The sequence below is a fragment of the Homalodisca vitripennis genome, chromosome 5 (genome assembly GCF_021130785.1).
Source record: "Homalodisca vitripennis isolate AUS2020 chromosome 5, UT_GWSS_2.1, whole genome shotgun sequence".
In the NCBI taxonomy this organism is placed as follows: domain Eukaryota; kingdom Metazoa; phylum Arthropoda; class Insecta; order Hemiptera; family Cicadellidae; genus Homalodisca; species Homalodisca vitripennis.
The window spans coordinates 78,355,804-78,375,773 of NC_060211.1; the positions used below are offsets into that span (position 1 = coordinate 78,355,804).

At 33.2% G+C, this 19,970-nt stretch overlaps 1 protein-coding gene across 1 annotated transcript; it reads left to right on the forward strand.

Annotated features, from left to right (window-relative positions):
• Positions 1-1,962: 1,962 nt before the first annotated feature.
• LOC124362394 (probable DNA-3-methyladenine glycosylase) lies at positions 1,963-11,100 on the forward strand. The gene is made up of 2 exons (XM_046816838.1): positions 1,963-2,717; positions 10,614-11,100. Exons 1-2 carry the CDS (start codon positions 2,303-2,305, stop codon positions 11,006-11,008), a joined length of 810 nt encoding a protein of 269 aa, XP_046672794.1. The 5' UTR covers positions 1,963-2,302; the 3' UTR covers positions 11,009-11,100.
• Positions 11,101-19,970: the final 8,870 nt, after the last annotated feature.

Consider the following 19,970-nt stretch of genomic DNA (forward strand, 5'->3'; position numbering starts at 1 on the left):
TGTTTGCAGACGACGTTATATTTTTCTAAAAATATCAAGCAAAGAAGAGTGCTTAAGAATAAAAATATCTGAATTGTCTGAATAACTTATGCTTGGCATATTATACTTAATGTCAAAAAGTGTCAAGTTATAACCTACTATAGTTGTCTCAGACCAATAGTTTTTAATTGCACATCTCTGGTGAAGCTTTTAACAGAGTATTTGAAGTGAAAGATCTTGGTGTCTTACTAACTCCCAAGCAATCAGAGTGTTGGTCTTCGTATTTCTTTTTCTAAACATACTAATGATGCAATTACTATAAGAACACTGCACTGTGCCCTAGTATGCCATATTTTAGAATGGAGCTCTCATTAAAATATCTCTCTGGAGTACTTGAGTGAATTCAGCGCTGTTTCGTTTGAGCGACTGGAATGAAACTTGGATTTTTATAACATCTTGTCCCAGTCCTAGACCTGAGAACCCAGCTTAGTTTGTAGGCTCTTGCATCACGGAGGTGAACTGCTGACCTTGTTTTTCTCCATAAGTTAGTGAACGGTGAAATAGACTGCCCTACTATAGTTGCTTTGATTGCATTCAGGACTCCTCAACAACTCGCTCAACTGAAGTTTTAACCCGACAACACTATATATCAAATTATGCGGCAAATACCACAATTACACGTCTATATAAATTGAGAAACAGCGTACCCGAGGACATAGACTTCTCCAGAGACAACTCGGAGACTTTGAAACATAAAAGGCACATCAAAATGTTTCTAAATATCTTACTACTCCGTGCGGTCACACGGTATTTGGTGGCGCCTTTAAAGAACAAGTTCCACTTTCGTTACAGTACAGTAAATTTATCACCAGTAGGTAGCTTCTTTAAATGGCCACACCGGCCTGCAGTGTTTTATGAAAAAGTGATACATTATACCAGGTAATACAATTTTGTGGGTTGTCTGTGTGTTATTTCGTAGCGCTGCCAAACATGTTTCGTTGTTGCTTTACTTATTTGTATATAAATGTTACGTACAACTATTTCTTTCACCTTCCCTCTCCCTTAACCCCCGTTACTGGTATGGTTGTTTTATGTATATTGTCTAATGCATATTATTTATTTTTCTATTTCTTACTAGTGTTTTTCTGTTTTATGGTTGTTGCTGCAAATGTTATTAGCTTCTATATTCTATTAGTGTTATTTATACTAATTCATCCATTGTTATTATTATTCTATTTATTATTAGTTACCTCAATCTAGTGCCAGTTAATTCGCATTAATTGTTAGTTACCTCATATTTATTATTAGTTACAACATAAATTTACATTTATTAACACTTCTCAGCTATAGGTTCTGTTTAAAACACATGTCGTATCACTTGTTATACATGTATAATTTTATTGTAGATGGCCATTGGGATAAATAGAAAAAAAGAAGACACAGTATTTCTTACCTGATGGTACAGATCTCAAGTTGGTATTTAGTCAATATGAGTATATTAATATTTAGACACTCGACCTCATAATCCTACAATGTTCAGCCTAAAAATTGCAAGAGATCAGCATTTCCAGTCCATAAAAGTTTTATTTGATCATGTAGTATAGACGTAATTAGTTTATTAAAAGTCAAAGATATAGAGAACTAAGTAGATGGTTTATTAAAAGTTAAAAGCATATAATTAGAAATGTATTACCGCTACATTACACATTAAGTCCTCCTGGTGTCGAGTTGTATATCTGAGGCGGATTAGGAAATGCTTTTGAATGGCCCCTGGCGAGAAGACATTCGATGACACCCGATCCATCTACCATTAGACTCCTAAGAAATCCCTCATAACTAGCCAAATACAAACAGTGTAGGTACCGTCATACCAACAATAGATTGACTTTAAAAATAATATTACAATATTATTCATCTCATTACATAAAAGAAGTTTAATCGATATCGAACTGAGGCTGCATGACATCGCTCTCGAGCCAAGAAAAATGCAAAAAAGAGTTAAGTCAAATCTATACATTACATCTTTCAAACATTGTGAAAATAATAATATTGTGAATTATTACAGTTGATAAGGCAATAAGTGTTTCAAAATTAACTGCTGTCTTTCTTTGGTGTATCTTTACTTTGATATTCATTTCATATTGAGTAAAGTTGAAAACCTGAACAGCCTAGTGTCCTTAGAAATTTAAATTAACCCTAATAACCTCATATGGGTCTAAATGTGACAGGAAATATTTGAAATAAATTGTGAATTTAGATTAAATAGTGTTAGGAAGATTGTGTTACATATTGATTGAAGAATTAAAAGGAATATTCTCCTAAAATGAACGTGATAAAAAAGACTAAAACTAAGAAATTTGTAACATCACCTTATTTTCGAAACAATCAAGTTAAAACATTTTCAAAAACTTCTGAGTTTAATGATTGTCCTAAAAAAGATTCAAATTCAGTTTTATGTTTTCCAGATAAAAGATTGAAATTTCCTTTTTTTGATATTCCATGTATAGAATTAGCCAAAGCACTATTAGGAAAGATTTTAGTTCGAGTCTTACCCAATGGCATTGTTTTAAAAGGACTCATAGTTGAAACTGAAAGCTATTTAGGTAATGAAGACAAAGCTTCAATTTCATTTGGGGGTAAAATTACAGAAAAAAGCAAACCGATGTACATGAACCCAGGAACAACATTTGTGTATTTAACATATGGGATGTATAGTCTGATCAACATTTCAAGTCAAGGTAAGTTTATCTATTTGTTTTCCACGTAAACTATAGTTTTACAATGTTTACATAAAATTCCATATGTACAATAATATTTAACCCTTTTAATGCCAACGTCCATTTATATGGATGTTTGAAAACTGCAGAGAAATGCCAAAATTCATATAGAACAGTGTTCTTTGATAAAATTCAACCACAATCACTTTTTAACATATTATAAAAGTGTTTGTACCTATATAAAAAATCAGAATGAAGGAAATTACAAGAAAAATATCTATTTTTATAGCCTATAGTAAGATTAATCAATTGTTTAGTTTTTAATGTAATTTAAAACACACAACAAAGTGAAAAAGTAGTTTTGTAAAAACTTAACATTACTTTTAGTTTTTAAAATTCAAAACTTATGTAACTTTGTGTTTTGGTTTTATTTTTTCAATCAAGTGACATTATGTTGTAAAGTGAAATATTTCTAAGTGTTTTTAGTTTAGTGTGAAAGTGGAAGAAAATATATAGGCTATATTTTAAGTAAATATTTATCATGGGTAGGGTACGATAAGCGGACCCGGTTTTTATATCGAAATTGGCAAACGATATTACTTAATCATAACCACCGATATATTATCAATCGATACTGATTAATTATTTTGAACAAATAACTAAAAATAAACTATATCAACGGCTGTAAACACTTTCAAATAATACACGTAAGGTAATATTTCAATTTTACATATAAGTAACATTTGATTATTAAAAATGGCAGTCAATTTTAGAAAACTACACGACATTGCTTTGAAAGATAATAAGACATGTTTTACATGGCTTCAACATGTTGGACTCGTACCGAAAAATCCATTATGTGAAATTTGTGGGAAAGAAACAACTCTGTAACTGTGAGAGGAGCAAATATCATTCCGTTTTCTTAATTTTGCTTATAATAATTTGTTTCATCACTGGAAATATTAAATCCATATTTTAATTTAAAACATATGATTTTTATTGAGGACTATATATATACTTTTTATATCGATTGATAGTCTAGGATTTGAGATGCGAATATTAGGTATCGATGATTACATTCTTCAATATAAAAAACATGGTCCTCTTATTACCCTACTTATGGCCCTACTCTATCTTTTTTAAATTTATGTTATATTTAAATGCCATTGTTTTTTAGTACATAAGGGTCATTCGTTGTCAAATCAACCAATAAAAATAGTTTTCAACTAGACCTTTTCAGATTTGGTTGATGACTAGGCTAAAACTTGGTTTATTTATACTCTCTGAGATCCTGAACTAAAATATAGTTTTAAAACAAATCTATCCCTCATAGTTTTTTAGTAACAAATTTTCAAATACCACAAAATGCAGTGTTTCTAACGTGCATGGGAATAACGTTAATGGGAATCCCATTACATAAATCAAGCAAACACAGATTTATTAAATCAAGAATATGGACCAATACAAAATTCAATATTGCTTTCACGAAGATACAAAAATATCATTCAAAATTTATATAGTATAATTCCATTAATAATTTAATTTTATTTTACACACTGCCACATAGGACAAATTATTATTAAAATCACATATGTTTAACTGTTATTAAAATCAAATTTAATTTTTGTATTTACTTTTGTGATGTGTCTGACAAAGATAGCCAGTTATCGAAAGGCCTCACAAAAATAAAACTTTTAAGTATTGGTTTGTGTGTTCTAAATGTAAGTAAATCAAAATATGAGTATCAAAATATAAATGTTGCATGAAATAGCTTGACAATTTTATAATAAGTGTTAGTTTTCATTTTTGTTGTGAAATAATACCTTTAAATACCTTAATACCTTGTAAAAATGTTGAATCTTTTGATTTTTTAAGGCTAGCTAACTAACTTCTTCAAGCAATGTGTAAGAACTGTCTTAGTAGCCATGTTTCGTTTGAATTGGCTAGAATTTACAGCAATTATAGCGTTCAATGTTATTTCCGCCATGCTGTTATATACGTTGGGCTGTTTCTGTCTAAAAGCATTATGAGACAAACAAAAATATGTAAAAACATACTTAAACGCAAATGACCTGAGAACTTAAACAAAAAACAGCAGTTATTGTGTTCACTATTATTCCTGCAATGTTGTATACTACTCAAAACTCTGGACGGTTGTCATCTGGAAATCTTAAGCAATAATAAAAAACATGTAACAACAACCAATTTTATAAATTTTCTGAGAATACTAAAACACTTTTTAGTTTTTCTCTATGGTGCATAATATTTAAGATTATACTTTTTCTTTTTCAAAACTGTGAATGGCCACCATTCTGAAACCATTAAAGATTTGGAATAAAGTGAAAGAATAAAAATTGTTTTTAATTGGCTAACATGAGATGTGTTCAAAAAGTAAAAACATTTAGTTTCACGGGTTTGCAGAATCCAATTGTTAAGATTTGTTTTATTGCTACTGTACTCATGCTCCTGAAGTATATTAAAATTTCCAACTGTATTTATTGTTTACTTTTTCAGTGGTATCTGCTAAGGATGGGGAAAAAATGGATCAAAGAATTTGTATCAAATTTTGTGTGAAAAATGAAATAGGGTGTAGCAAAGTGTGGGAAATGTTAACAAATGTCTTTGATAAGTCTGCTATGAGCAAACAAGTTTATGAGTGGTATAAACATTTCAAAAATTTCAAAGATGACGAATGTTCAGTACACCTCAGTACATGGACAACCGATGAAAGTGTGAAAATGTGGAAGAAATGGTTATGAATGATCGCCTTATTATGATTAGAAAGGTCACTGATGATGTTAGCATATCACTTGGCTCATGCCAAGAAATGTTTTCAAATATTTTGGTTATGACATATTTAGTAGCAAAATTTGTTGAATAAAAAAAAAAAAAACAGTGGTGAATGGAAGTTGTCCAGAATTCTCGGAATTTAGTCAACAATGATTCAGAATTACTGAAATGAGTTATAACAGGCTAGGAAACTAATGCTCAATCATTCTAGTGGAGGCATTCTGGATCGCTAAGTTCGAAAATGGCTTGACAAGTGCAATCGAACGTGAAGGTTATACTAACTGTGTTCTTTGATTTTAATGCCTTAGTGCATTATGAATTCTTGCCACAAGCTCAAATGGTCAGTAAGGAATACTACCTGCTAGTTCAAAACTATTTGCCTAGAGAATATTTTTTTATGCCCAGATTTGTAGCAAAACAATTCATGGCTTTTGCACCATGACAATGCACCTGCCTACACTGCATTACTTGTTAATGAAATTTTGGAAAAAAAAACTACTGTAACGATGTTCCAGCCTCCATATTCTCGACATGGCTCTGTTCGACTTTTTGTATCCCCAAAAATAAAGGGCCCTCGTTTTACAAGCATAGATGATATTAAAAGTGCATCGCTGAAAGAGCTAAAGGTTATCCCATAGATCAAGTTTTAGAAGTGTTTCGAGGATCGGAAAAAGTGATGTATAGAATTAAATACCTTCCAAAAACTGAAAATTCCCCGTTATTTTTTAATGTACCTTTTATATTTTTAAAATATGTCGTTTTGGATCTATATATGGCAATAGACGAGTTAAACTTTTGCTCACATTTGAATGACGACCATCTTAAAACGTTATATTCGTTAAGACGGGCTAATGAACTTATCCGGGCTATGTGTAAATACTGCCTCTATAGTAAGCTTAGCCTGGATCTATTAATACTTATAGCAGCTATAATGATCACAGGCTTGCATTATATTGCATAAACACACACACACACTTATTTACAGTTTTGGGGGAAATGCAAAAAATCTAATTGAAATTCTATCATGAGGGTGATTGCCATAGAAAGGCTATGAAATTTACCTAAACTTCTGTATATGGTAATAACAAAAATATTGTATAAAAGTAGTCTTTGTTATCAGCATTGTATTGTACAAGCAGATTATATTTTAGATACATTTTCTTATATATATATATATATATATATATATATATATATATATATATATATATATATATCCAAAAATATGCAAAATAAAATATAAATAAAAAAAAATATAAATAAATAAATAATAAATAAAATATAAATAAAAATATAGTCTGTTGTAGGTTAGGTATGTTCTGGTGTATGTGTGCTAGGTATATTAAAAGATTTCCACACTAAACAAATAGTCTAATATTGAAATATCAACCAGTAAGGCTAGCTTTCTCATAAAAAATATTGTTGAGGATAATAATCTTTTTATTGTGAATGATCTTATCTTTTGGCACAAACTAACATCACTTTATAATGAAGCAATGGAGTTCTAATGCAATTTGCCAGTTGCTGAGAACAATCATGAAAAGAGTCCTTTATGTGAGTTGTATAAATAGATAATCACTAATAGACCATGTCACTAATGGATACTATAACACTCTCATACCAAAATTGCAAATTTACTTCTCATTTAATTCTCAAGAAATCCTGTGTACAGACATAAAGAAAATTACGCCAATCTTTGAGTGATAGCAAAATATTCCAAGTTAACAGCTAGCTCTATCTGTCTTTGAGATATCCTGAGGATAGTTAAGCATCACTTTTGCTAAGCCTAATCCCATACAGAGAGTTATGAACCATCATCAAACTCGATGGTCAAATAAAAATAAAATAATTGGCTTTATTGGCTTTGAGTGCCGTAATAGCATTAGTTGAGAATAACTGAACCAGTTGCCTATTTTTTGTTTTAAAATGTTCTTAATAATCCAAATTAGATTTTTATGGAAATAACAGTTGGAAATTCTGTAGATTCTGCAGATCCAGAAAGAAACATTGTAAGTGTTTTATAAGGTTCAAAGGTGTTTCCAACTTCTGATTCACTGCCAATGGCCTATGTGTCAATGAAGATAAGACAGAAACCATTATCTTTATTTTAAGCACAAGTTCTGTAACTAAATCAGCCAAGCTACTTGGGATTTACCTAGACTCAAAGTTTACTTGGAGACACCATGTAGATGCACTTTGTACTCAACTGTTTTAGAGTTCTATTTCTATTAAAAAAATCTTAAAACTAGCTTGATGATGGAAGCATACTTACACTCACACACCTTTGGTATGGAGCTTTCCTATGGAGAAATCCAAGTAGAGCTATTCTTACGCCAAAAGAGAGCCTAGTGAAGGTGTTAACAATATATAATATAGCTACAGAGGTATCATAGTTTAACACATTGACTGCGGTGGAATCACATTACTACTATTCTGCATGTCCTAAAGTCTGTACATGGCTCATGTCGCAGTGAAGACGGTAAACATTGGAATAAAATTGAATACAGGGTTATCCTAAAAGAATGGTGCAGTTTTCAACATTGTTTAAAGAAATACTTAATTACTTACCGTTAATCCTGTTTATTCATCTAATTTGTCATCTCAAACAGTTTTTTTACATAAGTTTCATATTTGTGCCCTTAGTTACCTGAAAAATGTTGAACAATACTAAATTTCTCCCCAAACATTCATTAACATTTATTTGGTTATGGTCGTCATTACTTCATTAACCCTGTGTTTTATGTGGTTCAGGTCACGAATTTTTTGTGAATAAACAGCGCTTTTGATGTACCCCCACAAGAAAAAATCACAAGGTGTCAGGTCTGAACGCCTTGGAGGCCACAGCAAAGGTTCTTGCTGGCCTATCCATCGGTCTCCAAATTGTTCGTTCAAAGCATCCGTGATCAATGCACTGAAGTGTGGGGAAGCACCATCTTGTTGGAAATGAAGTTAATGAATGTTTTCGAGTTCATCTCGCTGAGGTAAGCAATAATTGGTTAAAATGTCAAGATACACAACTCCATTAATTGTTTTTTCAGCAAAGAAGAAAGGACCTATTACGTGATTATTTTTCATCACTTTAACATTAGGCAAATCACATTGTTTCCCAACGATTACGTGTAAGTTTTCAGAGCCCTATATTTTGTGAATTTTGTTTAACACATCCATTCACATGGAGAGTAACTTCGCCTCTAAAAATTATATCATCTTAAAATGGTTTGTTTTCACTTCTTCTGTCCAACATTTTAACAGTGAATTTTTAATGATTTACAATCATTGGATTTAAATTCCAGCAGTATCTGGATTTTATAACTGTGTAATTTGAGTTTTTTATGTAAAATTTTGTAAACTGTTTGGGAATACATAATTCAACCCTTTGACGAAAGATGGACTTATAATTGCTGATTGTTTAATTGGTTCAACGGTTTTTTCTGGTACACCTGGTCTGCCGGTTGATTTTTGTTTCTTAACTGATCCAGCTTCTTTGAATTGTTTAATCCAGCGTGTTATGTTGTTTTTTGTGTGGTGGATCTCTTCCTAATTCACGGCGGAACGCATGTTGAACTAAAATTACGGATTTTAATTCAGCCAATAATAAAACACATTTTGCTTCATCTTTATCCGAAACATAGTAACTCAATAAACTCACCGCAACAACAATACAAGAACTGATTTTGAGGTTAGAACAGCTTATAAACAAACTTTTGGGTTGGAGGCTTTCAGAGATAACAATATAAAACCTAGAAATGTCCCTACTATCTTCCTATGAATTACTGTAACTGCACCATTCTTTTATGATAAACCTATAGTGAACAAAATTGTGAATGTGTTCTTGTAAGGTTCTCAAAATTGGGTTCCTTTGACTTTGCTGCACGAAATATTTACAGTAGCTAGAGGAGTAAAAACAGGTTCTTGACCATTGCACATAGAAAAAAAATAATGCTCCAGACAACAGTGCATTTCTGTGATGATAGCTGAAAAAATCATAGAGGGGACAGGGTGTTGAGGGAAGGGATATGATACTGATATGCATATGAAAATTGATGTACCTAACCTGAACCAAGAAAATAGGATGATAGAGTAAATAGAGATTGGAAAGCAAGGAAATTCATTGTATTGTGTCAAGTCTAGATATTCATAGTTCCTGTAAGTGAATCAATTACACCAAGGAAACGAACAAAGACAATGAACTGGATGGTCTGAGAATTGAGCATATTCTTTAACGAAATTCAACTAATCGTAAAAGTTATGTTTATGTTAGTTTAGATGTTCTGATTCTGTAATGCAAGATCTACTACTGTCAGTCAGTGAATCACGAGAGGTCCTCTGACTCATGTTCGAATACACCAAAGCATTCATACGGTATCTAGTAAATAGATGTTTATTGCCAATGTTTCATCACTATTGGTATTATTTAGTTATTATTTGCCTGACTTCATTCACATACTTTAAATTTTTTGTTGCTATTATTTAATTTTAATATAAACAAAACAACATATTGTTTTTTATTAATTTATATTAGTAAAACTCAACAAATAAAGCTCTTTGATAATGATTAGTTATTGCTCCAGATATTATATCCAGAACATACAGGAAATATAGTATCTTAAATATAAGGTGGTCAAAATCTTTATACCAGTGCCTAGTTAATGATAAAATCATGTATTTGTATGCAGTTCTATATCTCAAATAAGTTGTCGGTAACGCCATCAATGGCCAATTGGAAATTACCAGAGGACATCTTGTGACTCGCTGGTGTTTAAATTCTGCATGAACAGAGTGATCAACGTGAGGCAGAACACGCCAGAATGGCATTCTGGTACCTCTTTCTGAATAAATAAGCATTTTAACTTTGTCCTGCTATTTAACCTGTCCTCCTATTTCAAAATAAATAAAAGCACTGTTTTGAAACCACATTTTCAAATTTTTCTGCTGAGAAGGCTTTTTTACCAGACTTCCTTCATTTATAAATTCTGAAAGGTATTCCATACTTTCTGGAACCCCGGAGAACAAATTATAATTGATATTTTGTTTATCAATGAGTATGGTATAGTGCTTTCAAAAGTGTAAAACTGTGGAAAAATGTTATACTGGGTACAGCTTTAATTCACTGTTTTTAAATTGTAGGTGATGGTGCAGCAGTGCTTCTAAGGGCCTTGGATCCGTTAGAAGGAATGGAGCAAATGATTACAAATAGAAATGAGTTCCAGCCAAATAAAAACAAACCTAAAAAAGAAAACAAGGATATACCCCATCATCAGTTGTGCAATGGACCAGCTAAACTGTGTATATCTTTAAACATTACCAAAGATCAGTGCAACAAACAGGATCTGTCAAAATGGTCAGAAATGTGGATTGAAGAGGGAAATACCATACCCGAGGAACAAATTGTAAAATCTCGAAGAATAGGTATTGATTCAGCAGGACCAGAATGGGCAAATAAACTCCTGCGTTTCTATATATTTAATAACAAATCAGTTAGTAAAAGAGATAAAGTTCAGGAGGCAATTCTTTGTGGTTAATTGTATTGTTTCTCAATGATAATTAAACTATTTTATTATATAAAATACTTGTTAATACCATTTTTATGCAATAAATTACTTTATACATCTCATGTCTATGAATGCTGTGTTATCCCAAACACCCTTTTTAATTCTTTCCAAGCGAATTATAATTTTTAAATAAAATTTGAACTATTCTGCAGGAATTCAATAATGTGATTAAAATAAAGAATATATTCTCATACAAATAAGACATGCACTCATGCAGTACTAGATTATGTGATAAAAATCATCAAGCAGATTAACACCATTGTTACAAGTAAATCATACTATTATAATAGACTTGAATAATAAAATATTTAAAAAATAATTTTTTATTTTATTTTTTGTTACATTTTCTGAACATAAAAAATATATCATCTCCTAGATAAATTTCTAAAGTTACATCTGTAACCTCCTGGCATTCTAGTAGATTGCTTATAGTGTCTCTATACTCTTTGTAAAACTAATTTGAAAGGCTTGGACTGTTTTGGGTAAAGGAAGGTAATCCATATGACAGACAGTAAGGAAATTAAAAAGATAGAATGTGTGGGACATGTAATGAAAAGAATGGACACGATTTGACATCCCGCTTGGAATCTTATGTCAAAAATAGGCAACACACTTCTATCCGATGGTAAATCGATAAAAGGAGCATGGAACACTCGCTGACAAAATTATTGATGAATTACAATGCTATTACTGCAAGACAATTAGAGATAACACCACCAACTTGGATGACATGAAGGAGGCAGTGTAGGCATCTTATCTTCATCGATTGGAAACAGACAACAACCCATTTCACCAATTGTGCCCTGCATCCACTGAAACCTGGTGCAATTTCAAAAAAGCTAAAGATGAAAATAAGACTTACAGTCACAAAAAATCTATCGCTGATCCAATAATGACTGCCATCAAAGCTATTTGTCAAGCTCTCTCACATCCTGACCTGCTCAGGAAATGATTACATGGAAGGACACAAAATTTAAACGAGTTCTTCAACAATTTTGTGTGGAGCAGAATACCTAAAAACGTGTTTATAGGCCTAGACACTCAAGAGCTAGGTGTCTAGGACGCAGTTATAGTAATTATGGGAATGTAGGTAGAGTTAAAGTGCTGGGAATGAATGACGTGTTTAAGAACATGATTACTGCTCTACAAAATTCAATGTTGTCCATCTACACCAAGCTGAACTTGTAGCTGTAGCAATGACCAAAGGGAGACAGTGGAGGATGATGACCAATATGTCCTAGGAGGATTTTAAAAGTGTAAGTGGTGTTTTATTCGCAATTTTGTACAAGTAAAAGATTTTTTGCGATTTCCAAAAAATCTTATTTTTACATAAAAAAAAATATTTGTATTTTTGTTTTTTATTTTCAAAAAGTACTTATGATATTAAGCTGAAATTTTTACGCTTGATTCAATAGGTACACTGGACCACACTGATCTATTTTAAGCAGTTTTGTCTTGTAAAAATGTAATTATTTAGAAAATAAATTTTAAAAAGTGATTTTTTATATTTTGTTTTTTAATTATACATTTTAAAATCTTAATAGTGAAAATATATCAGAAGACTTTTCAACAACATATAAAAAACCGTATAAATGTCATATTTTTATTAGTGTTTGAGAAAAAGGTTCCTAAAGTTGCCTATACCTGAAGGAGAAATATGGGCCGTTCAAGTTCCCTTAATTCCAATTATAACTCGATACCCGTCACTAGTGTGATTTTGTTTAAACAAGGTGAACCTACTTGACTACGCAAAGAAAATAAATTGAACCAATCTCTAAAGAATGTTGTCTCTATAAGTATTTACTCTGCAGTAATACGTGTCATTGTACTTGAAATGTATCTTGTGTTGTGCCTTAAAGTCACATGGGTAACTAAAAATAATGGAAATGTTTAAATACCTCTAAGGCAAGGTTGTAATATTATTGAGAGAAATTATTTTTGTCTAATTTCAAAATGATCCCTTAAAATTATGGATAATAAGCAACTTAAGAAGGTTTACCTAGTGAAATCTTAAATTACATATCAATGTTACAAATACAATACCAATGAAATGAATGAATTTGGGACCACAATAATTTCAACATTATCAATTTTATTGCAATTTTCTTATTATGATGAATCCCTCCCCTTTTCCCTTTTTTTGGCATGCCATTGTGGTGGTGAACAATAAAAAGAAGTTTTGTTACAATAAAAGCCAAAATTTAATAAAGTGAAATAACTATGACACAATTATCTCACCTCTTTAAGTCACAAACATTTCCCCATTGCTGCATATAAAAAAATCACTGCTTGATTACAATAAATAATTATTATTTAATAAACATTAATCCTTGTGACAACCAAGATAAACTTTATTGCAATGTTAGTCTAACATAAAAAAAGTTTTGATATAGCCAACAAAAACTTACGTACAAAGGAATTTTGTTTGCAAAATTATATAAAGTTAAAACAGTTTTGTGAAAAGTAAAGAACTAATCAATACAACATATACAAAATAGATAATACTGTTTGTACGGGTTATAACCCCATTAGTTACAACAAACATTGTAACTATTAAGCGAAAAAAAGTTCTTGGTTATTGTTTATAAATGAATTTCTCCATTGAGAAATGTAGAATGAATACAAATAACAAAATAGCATTAAGACAACTAAATACATTTAGGTCCAGACCTACACTTAGTCTATAACAAAGTTATATGATTTTCATAGGAGGACAAAGTACAAAAAACCAATTTGGCATGAGCACAAGAATCCCATGTAAGCACAAAGAAAACCAATTTCACTCGAGCCAGATGTGACCTATGAAACTCCTAATTGGAAAGTATACGCTAAAGGACTGATCCTACCTCTACCTTCATAATGTAACATATCACATACATCTTAACATACAGATACCTTTAAATAGGCTTAGGCTCCACGTCTACTTTCTGTATATTTATTATTTTTAAAGCTGCTAGTGCATCTCAAGCCCCCTTTTTTCTCCATGTAGCTGCTGCCCCAAAATATTTCAAATAAAATGTTAAAATATGTAGACTACAACCTTATTTTATCTTCCAACTTAGCGCACCGTCTGTGGGAGCGGAAGTCTTATGTTTAGGGGTATAACTTTTTCAGGTGGTGGCCCAGGCATCGGTACCGGGAGTACAGGCCAGGTTTGCTCCGAGGACCCTTCTGACCTTACGAGACAGCCATCTGAAGCTACTCATACATCTTCATTGTATTCTATGTTTCGACAAATTGTAAAGTTACGTTTATGTTTAATTTTGAGAATTGTTCCAAATGTTATACATTTTTAGCTCATGAGTTTGTACTAAGTATTCATTTAAATCCCCTTCAAGAACATTTGATACGTAAAAAACATGAAAACTAAAATAACAGTTCCTTTGAGGATTTTTGGTGGTCTATAACACTTACTGTTTGTCTCTCTATGAGCAAGTTTAAATAAACTTATACTTAAAACCACTTGAACTGCAACCTGGAAACTATACACTTGTATTGTAATTGTCAGTAATGAAAACATCTGGAATGTAAATGTTTCGTTTTACATGACAAATGAACAGTTAGTTTAAGCTTTAGATTGCTTACAAATGTCTCAATTGTAATAAATGTTGTAAAATAGCCCAGACCAAAATTTTGTACAATCACAAATGGCCGCTATCCTCAAACTTTCTATTGGTTGAGACTACCAACAGAATTTACCCAAACATTGTATTAATACAGTTTGAATTGACTATAAATTATGCTAATCATGTGTTCACTATTATTCCCGTGATTGATACTGTACTCGTATATTATTAAAAGGTAAAGGTTAGTACCACCGTTATCTGAACAACTTTATGAAAGAATAAACACCTCATAAACGTTGTGAATGACCTGAGAATCCAAAAGTCTTTTTTGTGTTTTTTACGATGAACAGAAAGAAACCTAAATATAAAAATTTTGGAAGTATACAAAGCATATATTTCATCGTTATAAGTAAATATGTTAACGAGTATAATTTCTGGTTGATTGTAACTAAATCAATTTTACGTTTTACAAACAAATGTATGTTCCTAAGGTTTAAAGACGATAGAGTTCCACATGTATTTTAAGCAGATCCAACTTGTAATGCAGATATGTCATACCCGTACTACTCTTTTTTTATGTAGTAAGAATAAAATCCAAATAATTATAGCACGTGAGGACCTGGTTTCCATTATGTATTATAAAATTAGTAAATATGAATATAATTCGTCTTATAGATATAACTATTCCAATAGACACGATAAAAAGTGTCACGTGATCCAAGATGGCGGTTCCCACATAATTGTCACGGCGACCCGGAAAGATTTTGCGTCTGACGGGATTTGAATCCGGGGGTTCCTGCGGTTGCATGTCAGACGCTCTAGTCATTAGTTTGTGAGACCAGTTGTGGGGGGAGGAATTTGTTGTTCAGTGGGGTATATGGTGAGCGAGGCTGTTTTGGTCGGGCGGGTGAAGGTCGCTTCCTAAATGGAATATCTGAATCTACGGCAAGTTCTTTCTTCAGTTGGAGAACGGACGCTGTATGTTAAACAAATTAGGACTCACGAAGTGATGGCTGCACCCCTCAAGCACAAAAGGGGGCGCGGCGTGACACCGGTCCTCGAGAGGCAGTTAATTGCCCCGATGAGCTTGACAACAAGGTGGGTATCCTGAAAGAGATTCTGCTCGGGGTTGTTGCTAGAATCCTGTTCAGTACCACTTTAACGGATGGACACTCGCATGAGTATATCCTGTAGCTCTGGATATACACAGGTGAAAACTGGATTTTGGTTAATGGTTCCGATAGTTAGTCTACATAGAGAGGTGAAACTGTCCCGGGAATTGGCCAACAGTATGTTTTTTTTTCTCCCATGGTTCCTGGTCTGGCTTTTGGTAGAACCTGGCCAGTATCATCGCAGCGGAGAATCACACGCATTGGGTATATAGTGTATCTTTGGGCCTGAGAAACTGACTTCCCGGTACCCTATCCGAGGTCCGCAACACGTCTGGGCAACGGATCATGCAGCCAGGGGCCACAGAGAGAGGAAGCTTCGGCCCTCACGACCTGTATCACTCGGTGCAGGTGTTGGGGCTGGTAATAGGTAAACAGAAAGGATACACAATAAGAGTGATACATCCCAATGAGCTATAGTGTAAAAGGACACTATGGGGAGGAAGCACGGCTAAAAGTAGTTAGCCGATACGCCCTTCCATTATATAGGGGCGCCAAGATACAGAAGATAGAGTATCTAAAACATCTAAGCTAACTGTGGAAAGAACAATATGACAATGGTCGGTTCGAGGTACTGAACAAGGAGGCCCTACTGCCTATAGTCAGGAGTGGAGGTGGGATTCCAGGGGTAGCACCAAATCATCCGTGTTAAAAAAATAGGAACTATGGCGAGTTTTTTGTGATCGGTTAATAGGCGGCGGACGCTGCCTGACAGAAAAATCTGGAACTAGGACTGGTGTTTTTTTCTGTGGCCATCTGGCGGCTGGTCATTTTCTGACGGGGATATTGGGAACTACGAACGATGGATGCACGTGTGCATTGCGAGACAGTGACTTTAGTGCGGACAGGATCGGGTGAACGTTTACTCCAAACGGTGTTCGCACTGCGACACTTCAGAGCCCTATAAAAAGGAAACTCATCCACTTTCTCAGTCTGATTAGTTACTCCGTTCTACTTGCATTTATTTTATAATATTATTAATATTTCTTTAGTTTCGAAACATATTATAAGTAACTAGATTACATATATGTTCCAAAAACTATCTTATTTACTTATATCTATCGTCGTTCGTGGTTTTTCCACATAATAAAAGTGGTCATCTTAATCTGTCGTTAGAAAAATAGTTTTTCTTAGTCATACTTATATCCATTGTATATCGTTAGTGTTCAAATAGTTGATAGATTTTTTGTAATGGATCCTGTAAAAGTGCGCGGAACTGAAGAAATGTCAGGAAACTCGTTCGGGTTTAGGGTCTTAAAATATGTTTTCTAATTTAAACTTTTTTCGGAGGTATCTGAATTCTGAAAGGGCTCTCTCACAAAATCAGTCTTTTGTACCATGAATGACATTATAATGTCATATTCTGTTTAAACGCTGCATTTGCTTGTGCATACATTATTGAGGCTTATCATGAGCATTATTACCCACGCATTAGACACAGATGCTTGAACCCGGCGTGTCCTACTGTGCTCCACCTTGCAAAGAGTGGCGTGGAGAAGGTGTCCAGACTGTAACATGTTAAAAGATCTAATTGCCTCATGGCTCACAATAGTGAAGCATTGCAAATTGCCAAAGAGATGTTTTGTCTTTCAGAGACTTGTTTTTCGTAAGAAACGTAAATCCAAATACGTGTGCGCGAAATATTTTGTAAAACCTATACATATTTCATAACCATTATGTGCGGGTCGACACCGTAAGCCGAAAACGAAAGACTTAATTTTCTTTGATCTGGAGACTCGCCAAGATAAAAAATTTAATATAAAACTAAAGTTCAAAATAGTGAACTTTGTATCCCAGCAGATGCGCTGGGATTGCATGGGTGGTGTAGAATGTAAAAAATGTAGCGATACTCGCACAAGAAGTTTCCTCCAAGACCCTGTCATACAGTTTATGAATTATGGACGTGTTGACAAAATTCAAGAACCCGTGTGTGATACTGCACAATTGCCAAGGCGGAAATTGCGTTTATTCTAAAGTACGTTGTACTACAGACTAAATTCACCTCGATTGATCACGTGAGAAACAAAAGTGATTCCGATGGAGCTGGACAACCTACGTTTTATAAATTCGTCGAGTTATTTCTCTCATGGACAGCTGGGGGTTACTTCTCTCACCTGTTCAACACTTTGTCGAATCAAACTTAACGGAGGGCACATACTACCCAAGGAATACTGCAATTCTTTTTATGTTACCTGAGTGTGTTCAGGAAATAACACATATAATAGGTACAGTTTTTTTAGCCAAAATCAATTTGGATTTTTGTTAGGTAGAAGTACGGTGGACGGTGGGTGCTTTAATGCAACCATATTTCTTTAAAGTATACAATGTAATTAACATAGGAGCGTACGTTGTAAGCCTCTTTATAGATATAACCAAGGCTTTCGATACTGTAAATCTTAGATAATTGTTACATAAGATGTTAAGTGTTGGAAAAGACATGTTGCCCTTGATTAGATTACAAGCTGTGTAACAGGTAAAAGCAGATACTGAGGATTGAAAAGGAATTTAGTTTACTTTTATCAATTAAAATAGTATTAAATGTTAATAAAACAATACTTTTCCAAATGGTTTATTTTTGGACGATTCCTTTCGAAACCAAAGGTTTCATCATCAAGTGACTTAATTTATTTGTGGTAACCGATTAGTTGTGGCATTCCGCTGGGCTCTGTCTTAAGACCAATATTTTTGTAATAATAATATAGTTTATTGTGAAAAGACAATGTAAACATTACATCACAATCGTCCTAAATCTAACCTAACCAATCTCGTTGACAATGACTCACTCACACATACATGATCTCATTCTAACTTCTCTCTTACAGTTTACAGGTACGGCAATACGATGTTGTGAATTTTCGTGCTCTTAATTGTCCCAGCGATTAATCATAAACTCGTCAACAGTAAAAATGCCTTTGACACCAACATGGTTTTCAACTGAGCTTTTAATTTTGTTTCATTTTGTTGTTTAATACCTTCAGGGACATTGTTGATTAGTCTGACCCCAACTTGAGAAGGCAGGTTCAGAAAACATGTGTTTTGTGTTGTTGGACTCGAAAGTTGTCTTTGCCTCTAGTCCCATGATGGTGAATATCTCCGCCTCGAACCAAAACGCAATTTGATCTGGAGTAAAGGATCACCTCGAGATCATAGAGACAGGGCAATATCAGTAACCCTGGCTCCCTAAAAGCATCTCTGCACGACTCTCTGGCTCTCAACCCTAAATCACCTTCATGGCTCTTTTTGGAGTGAAGACCTGTTTCAACTTGTGTTTTGCACAGCTAATCTAGAGTTTAATTCCATACTCTAGATGAGGATAGATTATGCCAAAATAGGCCATACCATACTTCGATGGAGCAATGAGGTTTGGTACAGCATCTGCTGTACACTTTTTTCTTTGGCCCCAAATTGCGTGGGACTGAGAATTTCAAAATTTTCCAGAAAACAGTTGAATTTTTCAAGAAAGATTTACTCAAAGACTGCTCAAGACTGGCAGAATCGAAATCGAACGGTAGTAGCTGGTGAGCAAGATTTCGTCCTTTTTGAAAATTGGAATGATTAATTTTGGTTTAATGTATTATAATAATGTTTACGTGGTGAAAATTGTTTTATGATTTGTGAACAGCTTTTACGGAGGACATTGCATCCTAATAATATTACAAATGCGAAAGTGTCTGTTGTTTACACGTAAACTATTCAACCGATTGTACTAAAATTTATATGGACAACCGTACGGTCCTTGATAGGAATATTGACCTATTCTTATTTCAAAAATCTCTGCGGCCTACGCTCCGCTAATCTTTAAGGTAGTAAAAAGTCCCATCTTGGTTTCTAAAGTTGTTAAAAATTAATTGAAAGAGTCTGGCAAATGATTTTATACATTTCATTTAAGCCTCAGCGTCAGGCAAATGTTCTGTGAAAACATTGTTTTATAACAGCAAAACATATTTTTCATTAATTTAAACACTATTTTTAATTTGTTTACATGTATATATTGTGTAAATTACCTAAGGAGTATCTATTATAGTTTTCATGTCGTATATAGATTTCAGCGGTTAGTTAAGTACTCATCTACCTTATAAAAAAATATCATGAAACATAAAATGGTAAAAATTATACTCCAAATACTTCCTTTGAAGCAATCGGCAAGAACTGTGCTAGATGAAATTTTGCTGGGATGTGCTTTTGCACTCTAAAGAA

Bases quoted from the DNA above. Each gene is read 5' to 3' on its own strand.
- LOC124362394 (XM_046816838.1), top strand. From the start codon at position 2,303: ATGAACGTGATAAAAAAGACTAAAACTAAGAAATTTGTAACATCACCT. The intron at 2,718-10,613 runs GTAAGTTTATCT...TTTAAATTGTAG, and splicing joins GATCAACATTTCAAGTCAAG to GTGATGGTGCAGCAGTGCTT.